General features: G+C 36.6%; 1 protein-coding gene across 3 annotated transcripts in view; it reads left to right on the top strand.

Moving 5' to 3' along the window:
- Window positions 1-19,470, top strand: part of C7 (complement C7) — a 54,575-nt gene that overhangs the window by 9,490 nt on the left and 25,615 nt on the right. For all 3 annotated transcript variants that reach the window (XM_004265964.3, XM_033421207.2, XM_033421206.2), the window contains exons 4-9: window positions 2,750-2,891; window positions 4,772-4,919; window positions 5,929-6,067; window positions 13,250-13,420; window positions 14,706-14,949; window positions 17,012-17,122. In XM_004265964.3, coding sequence (XP_004266012.1) covers window positions 2,750-2,891; window positions 4,772-4,919; window positions 5,929-6,067; window positions 13,250-13,420; window positions 14,706-14,949; window positions 17,012-17,122 — 955 coding nt within the window. The remainder of the gene's footprint in view (window positions 1-2,749; window positions 2,892-4,771; window positions 4,920-5,928; window positions 6,068-13,249; window positions 13,421-14,705; window positions 14,950-17,011; window positions 17,123-19,470) is intronic.

Raw genomic sequence — 19,470 nt, 5'->3', positions numbered from 1 at the left:
GCCTAGAAATATACATAGGAGAGACACTAAAAGCAACTCACTAACTCTTTCACTATCAGAGAAATAAGAATATCATGAAATGAAGTTAGTAGATAATTCAAAATTTCATATTTACTGGATTCAACTTTTCATTTGAAACAAACACTAAAGAGAAGCAAAATAGCTGCTTCGCTTTACCTAACTAATAGTGAATGACCATGGAAAGTCAAACATTTTTAAAGTTTAATACAAAAGTAATATAAATAAAATACTAGACTTGACTGAGAGATTATAGAGTACTTCTAAAAATGTCCGTTTTTTTCCTTATTATAAATTAATCATTGGAGAAAATGATTTATAGTTTTATAAATGAAATAAAATGGTTTATTTCTATATAAATAAAGAAAATACTACTTATAATTCTACCATTTAGAAGAAACCAATATGTCAGCATTTTAGTATTTACTCTTTCAATTTCTCTTCTTTTCTTTTTTATTTCATGTAAGCACAGATCTGCTTTATTCTTTTTGAATAGCTACATGGCATTTTATGACTGTACATAACTGTACATTTATGAATGTACATTTAAAAAATTTAATTAGAGTTCTACTGACTGGCATTTGGGTGTTTCCTCAATTTATTTTCTTTCTATGTGCTTATGATTTTTAAAATAGGATTATTTGATCATGATTTTATATTCTATTTTAACTTAACATTATACTATCAGCATGAATTTTGACAGCTGAATTATGTTCCATTATATGTATATACCAATCTTATTTATCCACTTCCTATTGTTTGAGATTTAGGTTATTTATATATTTTGTTATTATGAATAAAACTTTAGTGAACATTTTTGCACATAGATATGTCTTTTTTCTGATAATCATCTTAGGATAAATTCCAAAAATACAATGTTGGTTTCAAAGGTTCTGAACATTTGAATGGCTAAATTTTTTTTTTTGTATTGAGATACAATTGACATATAACATTATATTAGTTTCAGGTGTACAACATGATTTGATATTTGTAAAAGATTTTAAAGGTGGTTCAGTTTAGATAAAAATGTGCACTTAAAATCATTTTAAAATTATTAAAATAACAGAACCATATTATAGAAGATAACTTGTGTTTTGAAGCATCGTCATTATCCTCATTTTTCTTATTTAGTATCTACATGAGGGGTATTTACAAAACAAGTTACACAAGTAACTAGGATTTGGTTTCTGGCAAATATAATATTAGATGACAACTCTGATTACAGGCAAACAGGTACATGAATAACAAAACAAAAGTCAAACAAACACCAACTTCAGAAAACATTTTTATAATTTAAAAGCAAGTTAAGAAAGAACATTAAATAGAGGTAGATCGAAGGTATTTTTCATATGAGTAATTTTTTTGTGTGAAGGTCATCATGCTTAGATTATAAAAACAGAATTTTCACCCAGAAGAAGACAAGTGAAAATGAAAAAGGGGTCATAAGATCAGAATTTGATAGGTGAGAATGAGACCCTGAGAGCAGACAGCCATCAAGGTCATCCTGGTGTCTATGGAGAAGGAAAACATTACTTATACGACAACGCAATCTATGCTTTGGAACTTCAGAAAAGCACAATGTTACTAAGCCACGTATAAGAGGTGTCTTCATCAATTAAATAAAGAAACTAAAAACTTACTAAGAAACTGTACTGAGTTCCATTCCTCACTCATACTCCTCTATGACTCCTCTGCTTAGACGCAATGAAAGCCCCAGGCTGTTGCAAACCTGCTCAGAGTTCAAATTACATATCTGTGACCCTTTGTTCCAATTTAGGATGAATGAATAGATTCAACTTTGATTTGTATATCTAGTCTTCCCTGTTGCTAAAGGTTTAAATTCTCTGGAATTTCAGATTTTGTCCATTTTTATTAACTGGTAAGAGTTGAGTTTAGGAAGAGGCTTAAAAGATGCACCTTTGATTGCCTTTGGGGAGGAAAATGATTTTGCAGATCTCTCTTTTTGTTTAAACATTAGATACATGTCTTCATATTGAGTAAATGAATTGTAGAATGAATTAGTTTTCTCATTTGCCTTAGAGATTTCCTCAAATTTTTTTCTACCCCCTCCTACCTCACCCCACCCTAAGATAGGCCTTTGACATCTTTCCCATTTCAGAGGTCAGTAATTTTGGTTGTCCAGTAAAGTATCACTGTAGACGTACCTTCACCTGTGGACCACTTAGGCTTCTGTTTTGTAAATTTGACTTCCATGTTAGCATATATGTCTCTCTGGATTGTTTTGCCTCACCTTGCCTTCCTGAAGAAGGCTTAAGGTTCAGCTCAAATTAATTACCACCACTTTTCTAAAGGTCTCCCTTACTCCTGTTCATCTTAACTTCCCTTCCCAATATGCTTACTCTTTCTCCAGCAAAATTCACTTCACCTTTTCTAATTAGCTCTTGGTACATTGCTTTGGCAAAAAATTAGTCATTTTGTGTTGTGATCTGGTCTATCCAGCATACTTTCTTAAAGATTCACTAATTTTTTTTTTCATTCAACCCTAAGAGTAAATATATAACTGGGAGTGCTCTATAAATAATAACCCAAGTGTCACTGTACTCAAAGACAAGTGGGTTTCTGGGTGCATTGATTTTGTAGGCTTTACTTCTGTAGTACACCAGAACAATTTTACAAACATTATTTCTCCAATTGTATTAATTTATCCCAGATTTTATTTCTCAGATAAAGGAAACTGGAGATATTGATAAGCTATTTGGTTTGTATTTAGACTCGCAGGCGGTCAGTTGCTGTTTATGGGCAGTATGGCGGCCATCCCTGTGTTGGAAGTGCTTTTGAACCACAATCGTGTGAACCTACACGAGGATGTCCAACAGAAGAGGGATGTGGAGAACGTTTCAGGTGTTTTTCAGGTATTTGCTTCCCATAGGTTCGGCACGCAGAGTGTAAGTTCAAATGCTATTTGTTTAATTTGCTCAGTATGTATTTGTTGAATTGTACTGCATTTATATTAGCCTATAAGTTAATTTTCCCCCAAATCAGTTGGATTTTTATTGGCATATTAGTTACACACTTAACTGTCATTCTTTTAAATGCATGGGTGTCATCTGGTAATAAAGGTGGGGATACTCTTTGCTTCTTTGAAAAAGAAATATGGCTATTGACAGACCCAAGCAGTTCTTGACATTGCATTTTTGGTGAAGATGTGGAATGAGTCTGGAATGAAGACTGAAATTGGGCAAAAACAATATTACTGCCCAAATTATTTTTATTTTTACAAGAAGAGCAACTCTAATTAGTTAATCAAGGAGCAATACGGGTCATCTCTATGCATGGAGAAATGAAACAGTTTTGGATCGAATAATATTTGACCTATTGTCTATGTTGCATTTGTGCAGAAAGGTTAATTCAACAACTTTTAGCAAACATTTATTATTCTTGTTATGTTCCAGATACAGAAATGAGGGTTGTGGATGTAGAATGAAACACATAGCCTCTTCCCTCAAAATTCTTAAAGTTTTGTGGGCAAAATAGTACATAAATATTTCCTGTGTTAGACGTGTTTTTTAACAATACCTGTCAAACTCCTATTGTATTTTCAAAAGCCAAATCAGATGATGCCGCCTTAGGGAGACCTAGCCTAAAAGCCCAACTGATAGAGCTATTTAACAGATTACTTTTCTGTGTTCTCTATGTACATTGTATCATCTGTAATCTGAAGTATTTGTTGCCCTGGATATCTTTTGGTAGACTGAACTCCTTGAAGGTGTGTATTATATTTCTTTTATTTTTGCCTCTGTAGTGTGTGGTACATAGTAGACTCTCAACAAATGTTTGCTGCATTGGATCAAGTGACAGCATAGTGGGATGTGCTATCAGGACAGTTTTGTGCCATGCATACTATAAAGGCACAAATGAAGGGCATACATTGTAGCTTGTGGGGCAAGGGTGGTTTCTGAGAGTAGGTAATGTGTGATTTGATTTTTGAAGAACTGTAGGTGCAAAGTCAGTGGAGATGGCAAAAAGGTTGGTCTTTGATTTATGTAAGTGATCCAGTATGACTAGGGCGTAGGAAGCTAGTAAGAGAATGGTTGGCTATAATGCGGAGGGAGGCCGGGGCTAGATCATCTGGTACCCTCTAGTGCTTCCTTGTGCTTCTGGTACCCTGGGCTTATATCTATCACAACAATTACATTGCTGAATTGTAATGATCTAACTTCATACTCTTTCCTATTAGATTGTAAACTATATGAAAACCCTGGTGAATACCCTTTTTATTCATATTTGTATCCCAACACCCAAGAGTGTCCTGAACAGAGAAGGTGCTAAAGAAATGTCGAATTTTAATCTTTTAATCCAGTTCTCATGCTCTCAAAGCATATATATCTAAATCACCAAGAAAGACAGCACTTTGGCATCTTGGTCAGTGATTACAGAAGAGAAATGGAAAGTTGAAGGGCAGGAAGTCAATCTGTCTTCCCAGTGATTGATTGGCATTGAGTGATTTTGGAGAATTCAGACAAAGTGCTTAATGGCTATGGGTGAGAGCCTGGAATTTGAATTCAGGTTCTATTTTCAATTTTGTGTCCAGCCAAGGTCAGAATCAATTTGCATGTTGAAAAATGAGGACCAAAATAATCAGCAGTCCTTCCCTGGGCACTGAGGGTGTATCTCAAACTCACATTAGAGTATCAGTGTTGTGTTGAGGGTCCAGGGTGAAATCTTTTGATCCCAGGTAGTGTTTTCCTTTTCACCTCTTTTATTTTTGTGTGGTGGCTTTTCTTGTGTTCAGGTCAGTGCATCAGCAGATCTTTGGTTTGCAATGGGGATTCTGACTGTGAAGAGGACAGTGCTGATGAAGACAGGTGTGAGGACTCAGAAAGCAGGCCTTCCTGTGACCTCGATAAACCTCCTCCCAACATAGAACTTACTGGACAGGGGTAAGGTGTTGGGTGTCTTCCTGTACACATCGATGGGTTGTAGTTTTTATTTTGTTGTGTTTTATTTTGTGGTTTGGTAAGTCTAATAACAAATCACCTGATAGTCAAGACTTTGCTTAGAGCTCTTTGCCACATCCTGAAACAATTTAAAAATTCCTATCTATATACCTGTAAATATATGTGGTAAAGCATAGAGGGACAAGTTGTCCCTGGACTGTTGGGTTTAGCACTGAAAGTCCTGCATCTAAGGAAATCCTTCAGACCTGGGAAATCCTGGCCAGTCAGTCCCCCTATGGGAGGGAAGGGGGGAGAACTAATTCAATGATGTGGGGCTACTTAAGGGAACGAAGAGACAACAGAATGAGAGCAGCGGAAGAAGAGAGAAAGTGTGTTGGAACACTCAGACTGAAAAGTAATCACCTAAACTAGCTGGGAACTTTCAAGTGAAGTTGAGGCAATCCTGTTAGCCTTTTTAAAAAGAATTCTGAAAAACTTTTAACGGTCAGACCCAAGTTAAAGTTTCAAGGTTTTAAGAAAAATCTCTTTGCTTAGATGTGATTTTTCTATACTACTATGAAATTCATTAATGGAAAAATGGTAAAGTTACTTTATAGAGTATACCAGTTAGCATGCTAAGAGGCCGACTAGTTGTAAATCATTGTAGAGAGTTCTCTCTCTTCAAGAGTAATCTTAATTGTTTGGTTTTTTCTATAGATTCAATTCAAAACCAGCTGTTGCCATAGATACAAAAGGCTGTGTGTTTCCTAAATAAGTTCTTAGGCTAAAAGGATGTTGGGTTTCCCCAGCTATTAGTTTTAACCATTATAGCAAGCAGGGGGAGTTGGGTAATGCATAGTGTGCTCTAGGAGGCTTTTTATTTGAGCTCTCCCAGAGATGTTTAATTGTAATGTATTTCAAGAATATCTAGAGTTCTCTAATGATGCCTGTTTCAGAAAGTGGTGTTTCTAGTTTTTAACAGCCTTTTCTTCTTTCATTTTTTTAAAAACAGTTACAATGCGCTCACAGGCCAGTTTAGGAACAAAGTCCTCAACACTAAAAGTTTTGGTGGTCAATGCAGAAAGGTGTTTAGCGGGGATGGGAGAGATTTCTACAGACTGAGCGGAAATATCCTCTCCTATACATTCCAGGTACTTAATTACATTGATTTGATTTCTTTCTAATCTGTGAATTGTTGCCAGAGATCGTTATTTATATGATATTGATTTTTTTTGGTATTTTGTTGAGAATTTACTTGTGGCCTCATATGTGGTCAATTCTTAGAAATGTCTTATATAGGCTTAAAAAGAATACATTTTCTTTTTTTAAGAAATGTTTTATTTTTTCTTAAAATTTTTTAATACAATTTTTAAAGCTTACTTTCCATTTACAGTTACTGCAAAATATTGGCTCTATTCCCCGTGTTGTACAATACATCCTTGAGCTCATCTTACACACAGTAGTGTGTACCTCCCACCTCCTCACCCCTATATTGCCCCCCTCCTTTCCACCAGTTTGTTCTCTATATCTGTGAGTCTTCTTCTTTTATGTTACATTCACTATTTAGGAATATATATTCTTTAAATCTGTGTTATAGGGCAATGATACTTTTAATTTATGTGATTCAAGCTGAAATATCCATTGTCTCATTTTGAACTCCATACTCCATGTGGGTCCAGAACCTGATGGTCTGTCCCTGTGTGGGTGTTAAAACACAAGGCCCTGCTCATGACTGGTTGTGATAGTCTCCTAACCACTGCCACAGTGTCACCTTACTTAAAAATGTTTTTTTTTTAATTATGAAATATTTCTACGTACAAAATGCTGTGAATAACATATACTTGCAGTTTGGAGAAAACTAATAATACAAACAGGACTATATATGCCCACCACCCACCTCAAGAAATAGAATATTACCCGTGACTTAAAGGCTCCTATCTACCTCTCTCTGTCACATCTTCTCTACCTGTACTGCCCATACAACCACTATCTTATATTTTGTATTAATCATACAAATGAGCTTCTCTAGTGCAGACACCAGGAACTCGAATTGCTGCTTTGTAGGCTATGTTTAGGTTACACTTCACTAAAGTTTCCAAAACCTATATATGACCAATCTATACCCCACCAGCAGTGTGGAAGAGTGGCCTGTGTTCCACATCCTTGCCCGCATCCACACTGCCACACTTTAAAATTTTGTTTATGGTCTCAAGGTTTCCTCTGCAGGCTTCTGCTTCTTGCAGGCTGTTTCTGTCATACACACGTAAACTCATCCTGTTGATTGATTTCAACACAAAATCTCCTCACACAAAACAGTAATGGCTTTAGGGGAAATTCCTGAAGATTTAGAGGGAACATAGAGGAGAGATTTTCTACCTCATAGTGCCAATGCATCCGACGAAAACAGTTGAGATCCTCTATCTTAAATTGTCTGTCCTTCCACAACCGAAGCCAAAAGAAGTTTCTGGTCTCATCCTGTTTTAGCCTCTTTCTTGCTCATCTCTTCCAAGATCTCCTCTCTCATGCCTTTCCTCCCATCTTCCCAGAGCTCAGAAATTTCCAGTTTAGCCCTCCTTACTGATGACTCCCAAATTTGTAAACCAAAACTATTAGGATATTCAGAAGGAAGGGGCTTTAGTTTACCAACACTAGTCATCTTCAGAAAGCAGTTCTGATTATGAGGAGCAAACCCACCAACCTCCGACTTATAATGGAATTAAATTACATTTAAGAGTTACTGAATCATGAAAGTAGAAAGTGGAACTGACTTGAAAAATAATCATAGCTACCAATTTTTGAATATTTCCTGTGGCATCTGCACTATTTTAGGCAATTTGTGTAATTTTAATCCTCACGACATCTGTGGAAAGTAAGTAATATTTTACTGTTTTATATATATAGAAATTGAGGCTCAGAGGACTTCAGCAGACTTGCTTCAAGTCACCAAATCAATAAGCAGTAGAGCTTGGATCCAGTCTGTCAGATTTCACAGCCCTTCATTTTTCTAGTATATTTTACTCTCCCAATGTGTTGTATTAACTGCTTTTTTGACTCTAAATTCTGCTTGGTGAAAAACCTATATTGTAATTTACCCTTTGGCCAGAAGGGAGAATGTGAGATCGGAATATAAAGAGAATTTTTTCTCCTCATATTACTAAGAGGATGCGTTGATAATTCTTTCATAATTATAAGGGGGAGAATTGCATATATGTATATATATATGCATATATATGGGTATGTGTGTGTGTGTGTGTGTGTGTGTGTGTGTGTGTGTGTGTGTGTATGTAGTCAAATTTAGAAAGTTACAGAACAGAGGAGGTAATAAGGGAGAGAATTTCTGACATGGTTGGAAAGGAGACATGCTGGAAACCTGCAGCTTCTGAAGAAGAAAAATAATTTAATAAAAGCATAATTCTGATGTTCGTCTTCTACAGCATGGCTTGGTTTTTGGATTGACATTTGAAATGCCTTGCCAGTCACTGAATGTGAAGGTGTTTGTCAGAGGTAGAGGGAAATTATAGCCTGTTATTTAGGATCCAGCCGGAGGGAAGTGAGGTGGAAGCAATAGGCAGTGAGTCAGTCACTGCAGTGGGAAACCCAGGTGCGAATATGGAGGCGGTCAATGTCCTCCTCAGTTCAAATAGAAGGGGAGCCACTGGGGATTCAGGCCTCTACAGGTGGAACATGACTTTTGGCTTGTTGGAACATAAATGTTAGTAAATAAACATAAAACAGAATAATCAGTCCATCTCTCTTCTAATCTCTGTTTTGGAAATCAGCATGGTGGTTTACCCAGGACAAACCCAGTTGCTTATTGAGTAAGCCACTTACTTTGATGCCATGCACACTCTCTGTTTGCTCATACTTTTCATACCACAAGGAAGCCTTTGAAACATAAGCACATTCCAGCTCCACAGTCACTTTGGGAAGGTGCCACCCTGCTTAGTTTAGCCTGGGAGATGCTGAAAGACTGTCTTGTTTATTCTCAGCATGTAATGAGTTGCAGATGGGAGTGAGTAAAGATTAAGGTGGAGAAAATAACTTCCTGGATCCTCCTGTTTTGATCTTGAATGTAATTCATTATATTAAAAAATTTTTATTGATTTACAATGTTGTGTTAGTTTCTGATGTACAGCAAAGTGATTCAGATATATATATTCTTTTTCAGAGTCTTTTCCATTACAGTTTATTACAAGATATTGAATATAGTTCCCTGTGCTATTATAGAGTAGGACCTTGTTGTTTATCTATTTTATAAATAGTAGTTTGTATCTGCTAATCCCAAACTCCTAATTTATCCCTCCCTCTCCTTCCCCTTTGGTAACCATAAGTTTGTTTTCTATGTCTGTGAGTCTGTTTCTGTTTTGTAAACAAGTTCATTTGTATCCTTTTTTTAGATTCCGCATATAAATGATATGTGATGTTTGTTTTTCTCTGATTTAGTTCACTTAGTATACTTCATTATATTTTTTAAAGCAAGATCCTATATGTATATCAAATGAATAACAAAAACGTATTCTAAAGGCAATTTTAACTAATGCTTAGTTATCTGATCCTCTGCTTCCTCTGTTGGTATGTGTCTAGATATCTGAGATTTCTAAATCTACTTTGTTAACAGAAAATAATTTGAATGATAATAAAAGTAGCTCACATATATTAAGAACCTTTTATATACTAAGCACGTTTCAAGTGCTTTAAATAGAACTTTTTTTTAATAATAACCTAAGTATGTAGGTACTGTCATCTACTATTTTTACAGATGAGGAAACTGAGACAAAGAATGCTTAGTAGGGGCTTCCCTGGTGGCACAGTGGTTGAGAGTCTGCCTGCTGATGCAGGGGACGCGGGTTCGTGCCCCGGTCCGGGAGGATCCCACATGCCGGGGAGCGGCTGGGCCCGTGAGCCATGGCCGCTGGGCCTGCGCGTCCGGAGCCTGTGCTCCGCAACGGGAGAGGCCACAACAGTGAGAGGCCCTCATACCGCAAAAAAAAAAAAAAAAAAAAGAATGCTGAGTAATTTACCTACAATCACAGAGGTAGTAGATGACAACTATGGGGTATGAACCCTAGAAGTGTGGCTCAGAGCCCTTGCAGCACACTGTACTTAGGTGGGGTTAGAATGTGTATAAGCGTTGATAAGAATGAGTCAGTAGAGAAAGAAAAGTTGAAGCTGTAAGACAGGGAGTAATCAGTCAATTTAATTAGTCCTTTGAAGAGGTGAGAGGGTTAAGAAAAAAAAAAAATGTCATGAAGAACCTAGGGGTAAGACAGGAATAAAGACACAGACCTACTAGAGAATGGACTTGAGGATATGGGGAGGGGGAAGGGTAAGCTGTGACAAAGTGAGAGAGGCATGGACATATATACACTACCAAAGGTAATAAGGTAGATAGCTAGTGGGAAGCAGCTGCATAGCACAGGGAGATTAGTTCGGTGCTTTGTGATCGCCTGGAAGGGTGGGATAGGGAGGGTGGTAGGGAGGGAGACGCAAGAGGGAAGAGATATGGGAACATATGTATATATATAACTGATTCATTTTGTTGTAAAGCAGAAACTAACACATCATTGTAAAGCAATTATACTCCAATAAAGATGTTAAAAAAAAAAAAGAGGTGAGAGGGAATGCAATACAGAAAAAAGAGAGAGAAATTAGCCTTAGACAGGGGGAGGAACACCTGCACAGGAAAGGAAGTGAAAGACATTCGTAAGTCTGTAAATTTGTTAGCCAGAAGTGTAAGAAGTCTGTGTCTGATAGTGGGAATGTTTGTAAAGAAAGAAGTTTATCTTCTGAGAGTGAAGGAAATGATTGTAAGATTGGGGGATTGAGATGGGTGCAGAACTTTTGAAATAGATACTGTAGGGAATGGGAGAAAGAATTGGCTAGACATTTAGGGTTGCTGGAATGTATTGAGGATTCCACTGAGGTTGGAAATTATGAATGGACTTACAGTAACACCAATCGATAGTTGTGTGATTTTTCTATAGCAGTGCTAAGGTGCCTGGCTGCAAGCACTGAACAAAGGTTGAGTTTTTGCCTGGCAAATATGGTGGCAGAATATACCTAGGCAAGGTTCATTGGCAGGAGTTAGGTTCATTGGCAAGAGAATAATAAGTCATGAGCCATGAAGCATAACTACAACATGAAGGAAGTGACAAAATGAAGGTGCTGATAGGTAAAGAGAAGGGAAAGTAAGTTGAAGGGCTGTCTCTATGAGGTTGAATAATAGATATGGCAATAATAGAATGAGTGTCAACAGAGTAAGAGATGTCAGAGTGTAGGATGTTTGAATTTGTGACTTCAGAGGAAGACTCAGTGTGGGGAAATTTCAGGATCTTAGCTGGAAGGAAGAGGGTATTAAAGAAAATTTAAGATCACACTACCTTGAGAAAGGATTCTTGTGGCTATGTGTAGAGTACATGGGAGTGAGGAGACGCTGAACTAAAGTTCTTAAGAGGCTTATCTGCATAAATCATGAATCAAGTATTTGAATTGTACACCTGAAGAAGAGAAAAAAATAGGCTAATTTTTTTTTTTTTTTGCATTGAAAGAAAGGTAGGTAACTTTTCTTTCTTGAGAGAAAAAACTAAATTCTGTGTCTGTCCAAAATGAAATAGGACTGAGACACTATCTAGTGACTCTAGAAATCTCTAGTACATTTTTATTTATTTATTTATTTATTATTATTTTTGCGGTATGCGGGCCTCTCACTGACGCGGCTTCTCCCGTTGTGGAGCATAGGCTCCTGACGCGCGGCCATGGCTCACGGGCCCGGCCGCTCCGCGGCATGTGGCATCCTCCCGAACCGGGACACGAAGCCGTGTCCCTTGCATCGGCAGGCGGACTCTCAACCACTGCGCCACCAAGGAAGCCCCATTCGTGCCCCGGTCTGGGAGGATCCCACATGCCGTGGAGCGGCTGGGCCCGTGAGCCATGACCGCTGAGCCTGCGCGTCAGAAGCCTGTGTTCCGCAACGGGAGAGGCCGCGTCAGTGAGAGGCCCGCGTGCTGCAAAAAAATTAATTAATTAATTAATTAAATAAAGTAATTAAAAAAAATAATGTCCTCTTTGTATTCAATAATAATAATGTCCTCTTTGTAGTTAAGAATAATAATATATTCTTCATTTTGACTTGAGCTGAATTTTTGCGTTTGACTTTTAAACAAACCGATTTCATAATATAATGAAAATAATGTTGGAATAAAAGGTATGGTTAAATCTATTTTTTCTTCTCTTCTGTCTTTCTTCTAGCATGAATGCCTAATTTTTAACATGGGTAGTGATGAAAGTATTTTTAATATTTTCTGGCATTTTGTTGAATTTCCTTCTAGTCTTTTTTTGACTGGGCATATACTTGCATATTTGTGGTTAATAGGATTTGTAAATATCACATTTACACTTGCTTTTTCATTTAACATGAACAATTTGTCCTCACACTCATCCTTTACGATGGCTGCATAATATTCTATTTTCTTTTTAGCATTTTTAAAAAAAATTTTATTGGGCTTTGGTTGATTTACAATGTTGTGTTAATTTCAGGTGTACAGCAAAGTGAATCTGTTATACATATACATATATTCACTCTTTTTTAGATTTTAGCTTTATTTTTAAAATGTATCATATTCATCATTTAAATTTTCTCTGTGTTTATTTATACTTTGATCTCAAATACAGATATGTATAGACATATAATAAAAACACAAATACTTGTGAAAGGAGAGTTTACTGATCTGAATATTTATATAGAACAGACTGAGAGTCATATTTCATGTTGTTTTATTCTCATGGTGACTGACATTTTTAGCAAGATAGTTGCCTATGATTTAAAAAAAACTTAAGATTTTTTCATGAAGATTCAGATATATCTCTTTTCTTGAAAAATCAGATATCTGTCAGTGCTAGAACCTGTAGTAATGTATAGGACTGTTGGATGGATTTGAGTGTTGGGTACCTTTTAGACCCTTTTAGACAGGGTGTGTGCTCACTTCTTCATTACCCCGCCTTCCACTGGATGCTTCCAACATTTATATTACTTGCCAGTCCTCTGTGGGCATTTCATTTTGACACTTGATCTAGGACAAAATAAAGGATAAAGAAATAGTAGTCTTCATGAATGCTGGAGCTGTCCCTTCTCAACCACATGTGACTATCCCGTTGTCTGTTTTTAAATTTGTTTGGGATGACTTTTTCTTCTACCGTCTAGCATAGGAAAAACAATTCCAATCTTAACATTTGTTCAAGCCGAACAGAATTAGAAATTTAAATCCACTACTGGATCACATAGAACATTTCAAAAACAAAGCCCCAGAGATCTAACTTTTTCATTTTCTTTATAGGTGAAAATAAATAATGATTTTAATTATGAATTTTACAATAGTACCTGGTCTTATGTAAAACATACATCAACAGAATATTCATCATCTAGTCGAGGACGCTTCCTCTTTTTTAGTTCTTCATCTTCTTCGTACAGTTACTCTTCAGATACTGAAAAAATCCTTAAGGAAAAGGTTAGTATGAAATATATTAGTTAACTTTTCCATATTTTACTGGTTTAGGTATTTCTAACATTAACAGAAGTGCATTTACTAAAAGAATCAGCTTTCATTTTTTAATTAGGGCATAGTATCTTCTTCAAAGAGATAATCCAATATATTTCTTTAAAAGGTATGGTTTTTGTCTTGTTAATTCTCTTTGATAATACGTTTATTTACACTTTTTATTTTCTCATTGAAGTATCTGTTCTTATTTAAAAATCTAAAAAAAAACTTATTACTTTCAAATCTTCTAGTTAAAACTAGCCTAAATCTCTAATTCATGATTACTGATGCTACTATTTTAAGTATTATATACAATTTCAAAAATCCAATGAAATGTGCTTCCGAAACACTAATACTAGAGTTTTTTAAAGAAGGTGCATGAAAATAAAAGATGTTAAAATACTTTATTACTTTGGAGATACCAACATTTTCATCCGAGGAGGTTAAAAGCCTTAATTTTAGATACTCTGTTGTATTGAGATACTAAAACTTTCATCATGGGCAACTTGAACAGTTGAAATGAATTGTTCTAATTGATTCACACTTACTGCTGAAGAATTTTTCAGGCTGATCATCATTCATAATATACATAATTCATCTCATTCTTAAAGTCAGTAACTTGATTAATAGATCACATAAGCGAGGTATAAAGGAATATAATTTTGTTTTATGACTAAGAAGTTGATTGTGGAAATATGAGCTGTAAAAACATTTACTATACCCATATTATATTGTTCACATAAGTGAGGATTTGGTGTAAGGTAGCTCTGTCTTGGACATGAAAAGATGCTTAGGAAGGGTTTAAAAGACCTCATTATAAAGTAGCTTACCCTGTAAATACTCCAGTATGGGAGATAAATTATATGGTCACCTTACCTATAAGTCATTGTTACGATTGTGGACTCTAGGGATATTATATCCCTGTTTGTGAGATTATTTAGCAGTTAACAATGTTGAATCTTTTTTCCTAGTTGAGGAGGGCGTAACAACTTGGTCTTGGGGGTTTTAAAACGTGTGTATAAAACCAGTTACCATGTCATCACTCAGATGTTATTTCTGTTTGGGATTCTGAAAGTTCCTTAGATTGCTTCAAGTGGGTGGGCCCAGAAGAGACCTCATTATGCATCAAAAATAAAAATTCATTTAGTCTGCATTGATGGAGGTGGCTATTGATGGAGACATTGGACAAGGAACTATTTCCATTGCCTTTTAGTCTTCATCCTAAAACTCCTTTTACTCTTTCTTCTTCCTATAGAGTTATCAGTTGTTGGTTCTTCAGAACACTGTTGAAGTGGCTCAGTTTATCAATAACAATCCGGACTTTTTACAACTTGCTGAGTCATTCTGGAAGGAACTCTCCTACCTTCCCTCTCTGTATGACTACAGCGCCTATCGAAGACTGATCGACCAGTATGGGACACATTATCTTCAGTCTGGGTCCTTAGGAGGAGAATACAAAGTTATCTTTTATTTGGACTCAGAAAAAATCAAACAAAGCGGTAGAGTATTAAAAATATTGTTATATACAAGCATCACAGAGATTTTAATTAGTAGTTAAACTTTAGAGCTTTGAAATATGACAAATAGAGTTTAAATTGCAAAAGAATCCAAAATTGCAAGAATCTGTTATACTCTACTCAGAATCTTCCAGGGTTTAAGAAAAAGCCTGCCTACTCTTTCGGATAGTACCCTGAAGTGAGAGTTAAGCCATTATCATTATTGCTATCTCTAGAGGGTGTTGATTGGATTTTTAGAATACTTTTTAATCTTCCCCGTTTCTCAGATTAGGTAATATTCCTCGAGGAAAACTAATGAGGAGTTTACTGATATTGCAGAAATCAAAACGTTTCAATGAAGTCTTTTCTTATTTACCTCTGTTCTTTACGACTCACATTCCTTTAAAAAAAATCTGCTCTGGATATCGTGAGTTTGCTTACTACCTAAAAGTTGTAACAATAGCTTAAATTTATTGGATGCCTTCTTCTAGACAGGCAGGTTGCCTATGTTAGCAATAATCCTCACTGCTACCGAGTGAAATCCAAGGGCATACTGATTGTAAGCCGGTCTAACTGGCTCCAGCATCAACTTAGCTTTTTCCTTACGCTATGTTGCTGCAGGAATTGCCTGCTTTTTGTTAGACTCAGGGCATGCTACTGAGTTCATACTTGGTTGACTTCACAGTGAGAGGATGTTCCTCACCAGCTGCTGCCATGTTGGAGAAGAGTGTGTGTCCTAGTATCCATTCCTCCTTTCCAGAGACCTTTTGGCTTATTTACGTTCCAAGTCCAACCTGCTCCTTTCCAACTTTGTCCTGAAGCTCGTGGCCACACTTGCTTCTCTATCCCAAATCATCTTGTTAGCATCTTACTCTTCAGTCGAGACTTTCTTACCACCTTGAAGGAGAGTAAGACTGCTTACCTGAGATTCAGAGGAGGTCTTGTAGCCTTCTCTTGTGAGTGAACTACAATATTTTTCTGTGTTTCCATTGACTATTTTTTTTTTCTATTGGGCTTAATTTTTACCAATTAAGATTTAATTAGAATGTGAGCTTTTCCAACCTCAGCAGGTTGGGAATGAATGCACAAGCACAGGTTTGTGTAGCAACAACAGAGGGAATATTTCTTTGAGGAATTAATCCAGAAAGGGGCTTGATCTAAACTCAGTTTCATGACCATTTTTTTTTTTCTTTAACGCTTAAAAAGAAACGAAGAGGATTTTTTTTTAAAGCTTTCTGAGTTGGTAAAAAAATTTTGAGTAAAAATTTTACTCTTGAGCAGTTTTTATTCTTAAAAGTTTTAAGTGAAATTAATCAAGGATTCTGGGATATGTTATATGCCCCCAATTGTTCTTTAAGAAATACTGAGTTTGTAATAATATAGTTAGTAAAATTATATAAAAATATATTTCTACCCTTTATTATTTTCTATCCTCTTTTAAAAAAATGCATTGGCAAAACTCCATTTGATAATGAGTAGAAATTGTAACCATCTAAGATTATATGTCATAGGAAGAAAATGTAGAAACCGGAGATGTTAAAGATGGAGAGACTGAGGCACTAGAACTAAGATTTTAGGAATTAATTGCTGTAGAACCAGAACCCAGCTTTTGGGGTCTCCCGTGGGTGGGCTGGAGGCCATTGCACATCTACTTTTACCTATTTGCCTTATGCCTGAGAAGCTGACTGCAGTTGGGTAAAAGGTATCACTCTGTGAAGTGCTCAGTTTTTGCTCCCTCCACTGTTTCACCCACCCCCACCCTCTGGTCAAAGTTAATAGAAGCCAAGAGCAGCTGATCCATTTGAATGTAATTTTCAGACATGTGATGCTTTACCCCTAAATATAATGCATGTATCTTATTTTGTTTATAACAAACATCAAATATCACTTTTTCTGCCCCTTGACCCTTCTAGAGCACTTGAAAATGTACATATAGCATATTTTTGATTATATGGCCCCAGTGATAGGAAACAACCTCTTATGCCACTCTCACACCTGGCCAGCATCTCAAAGGAGATTTTCAACAAATGTGGAAACTAAGCACCTTTAAAATTTTTCCCCCCAGCTTTTGGTTCAGAGAAGAAGAAGAAATGTGCTTCCTCACATATCAAGTTTTTGTTTAAATCATCAGAGCACGCATGCAAGGAGATGGAAGAGGCCTTAAAATTGGCTGCAGGTAAGTGAGAAGGGGGTAATTTTCATTACAAACTTACCTCCATCCCTCTTTCTTGTGGTTAATTCCTGGTCTCCAAGGGCCTTTGAAATTCTAGCGGGTGTTCTATTTTGTGTTTTTGAAATACTTGGTTATTTTTACCTCTGATCTCTCTGTCATATGTCATGGCGGTGATCCATCATGCAGAGTGGAAACTTCACTGGGTACCTCTGTGTACTGTAACTCTGTCCTCAGTGAACACCATCTTTGTTTCCTGTGAGGAAGGTTGACAAACAAGCCTAGAAAAATGACAGCAAGAGGAGAAGCTTCAGTTTCACTCTGTGACATGGGTGCTCAGTGCAGTTAGAAGTTTTTGGTGCATGGTGGTGGTGGTGACGGTGGTGGCAGAGTGCGGGAGGTGGTGTGTTAGCCTTGAGTGATTGAAGAAGGAACTGGAAGGGTAAGCTGATTTAGACTGTGTCTAGATGCCGTGTTAGGGAGTTTGGGTTTCATCCTGATGGCAAGGGATGCCGTTAATACAGGGAGTGATTAAATGAAAGATGACAAATATAAAGTTGCAGCGAAAGAAGAGGGACTGAAAAGGAATAATCTGATAGGATAAGAACCAGAAAAGATGAGTAACATGGAAGGTAGAGGAGAAGAAATCGACAGCGAGAAATGCTACAGCGAAGTGACAGTGACGTAAGAGGAGGTCTGAAGACTTCATTGGATTTGGTGATTAAGACTTAATTGCCTTAAAATGAAGAGATTCTTAGTGTAGTAGGGATGGAAATGAGACTGTGGTGCATTGTGTGAAGCCATGGAGCAGCATTAGAGCTCAAGTTCTCTTGGGGTGATGGCAGAAATTGGGATGAAGGAGAAGACTGACCCAGGTGCTAAAGTCCTCATCAAGGAAGTGAGGATCCTTTAGTAGATGACTGCAAGAAGGAGGGAGACAGAGTGTTAAGCCAGGCTTAATTCCTCATTCACTTACTTTATTCATCAACTATTTACGGAACCTATAGTGCACGCAGAAATTGTTCTAGGCACTGGTGATACAGCAGTGAATATGCCAGGAAAAGTGCCTGTCTTCTTGGACCTGACATGATAAAGGAGGAGGACAAGTTTCTGAACAACATGGAAATACACTGATCTGGAAATAGAAATGAAAGTGGGAGCTTTGAGAAGTTGTTGACATCAGTTATCAGTTGGGCTGGTGATTGGAAGCTGCTTTCTGATTTTATTTTATTTTAATTTTGCTTTGTTTTATCTTATTTTATTTTATGTTTCACAAACATGTAGCACTTATGATGTGCCCAGCACAATTTTAAGTGATTTACAAAAATTAACCAATGTACTCCTACCTAAGAACTGGGTATTATTCATATTTCCATTTTACCAACAGGGACACTGAGGCACAGAAAGGTTGCCCAAGACCACAGTTGGGGTCAGGCACAAGATTCCAATGTCTGGCTTCACAATCTGGGCCCTTCACTGTTGCCCCAGGCTGATTGTCTAGGGGAAGAGGGCCAGCTGGAGCACAGAGCTCACTGAGGTGTAGAGAGAGAGGCTACAGGCTTAAAAATAAATATAAAAGCTGATTTCTTAGACTCTGTAGTTTGTAAACAAGCATGTCAGTTTAGGTGGTGATTCTCAAATTTTGGTATGCAAGAGGATTACCTGGGGCAGCCTGTTCAAATGCTGAGTACTTGACTTTTCTCTCAGCTACGTCCTATGTCTTGGCTGGAGCTCAGAAATCTGCAGTCATTCTAGGTGATTCTGATTCCAGTAGTTCAGGGACTGAACTTGGCAATACACTGCGTTAAAAGTGTGACTATTTGCATCTTAAAATGTAACTAACAAGGAAGATGAGGAAGCACTCAGGCAGTTCTTTAAAAATATGAGACTTAAATAACTTCTGATGATAAAAGTGTAATTTTTGAATTTGCAAAATTTTATGAAAGTGTTATGAAATTGCAAAATTTAATTAAAAAAAGGAAATGAAAACGTAAGTCTGATCAGCAAGTTAGGAACTTCCGGTCATGACCAGTGTGGAAATCAATTAGACATGGAGATGAAAATATTTCTGAAATTATAAGGCACAGAAATGAGAAAAAGGATTTGATTAGTATTCAAACATTTTAGAACACTTTTTATGTGTTAATATATGCCTGTTAATAGCATTTTGGTTACTGTTAGTATTCCAGATGCAATGAACTTTTTCCTTCCAACATTTTCTTATGAAAATTTTCAAACATACAGAAAAGTTGAAAAAACAGTAAAAAACGCCAACGTACCCACCTCTTACATGCAATAATTATTATTTTGATGTTTTGATATATATATATCTACATATAGTATTTATAATGTTG

This window comes from Orcinus orca, chromosome 3 (genome assembly GCF_937001465.1).
Source record: "Orcinus orca chromosome 3, mOrcOrc1.1, whole genome shotgun sequence".
In the NCBI taxonomy this organism is placed as follows: domain Eukaryota; kingdom Metazoa; phylum Chordata; class Mammalia; order Artiodactyla; family Delphinidae; genus Orcinus; species Orcinus orca.
This window is presented reverse-complemented; position numbering and strand designations above follow the sequence as displayed.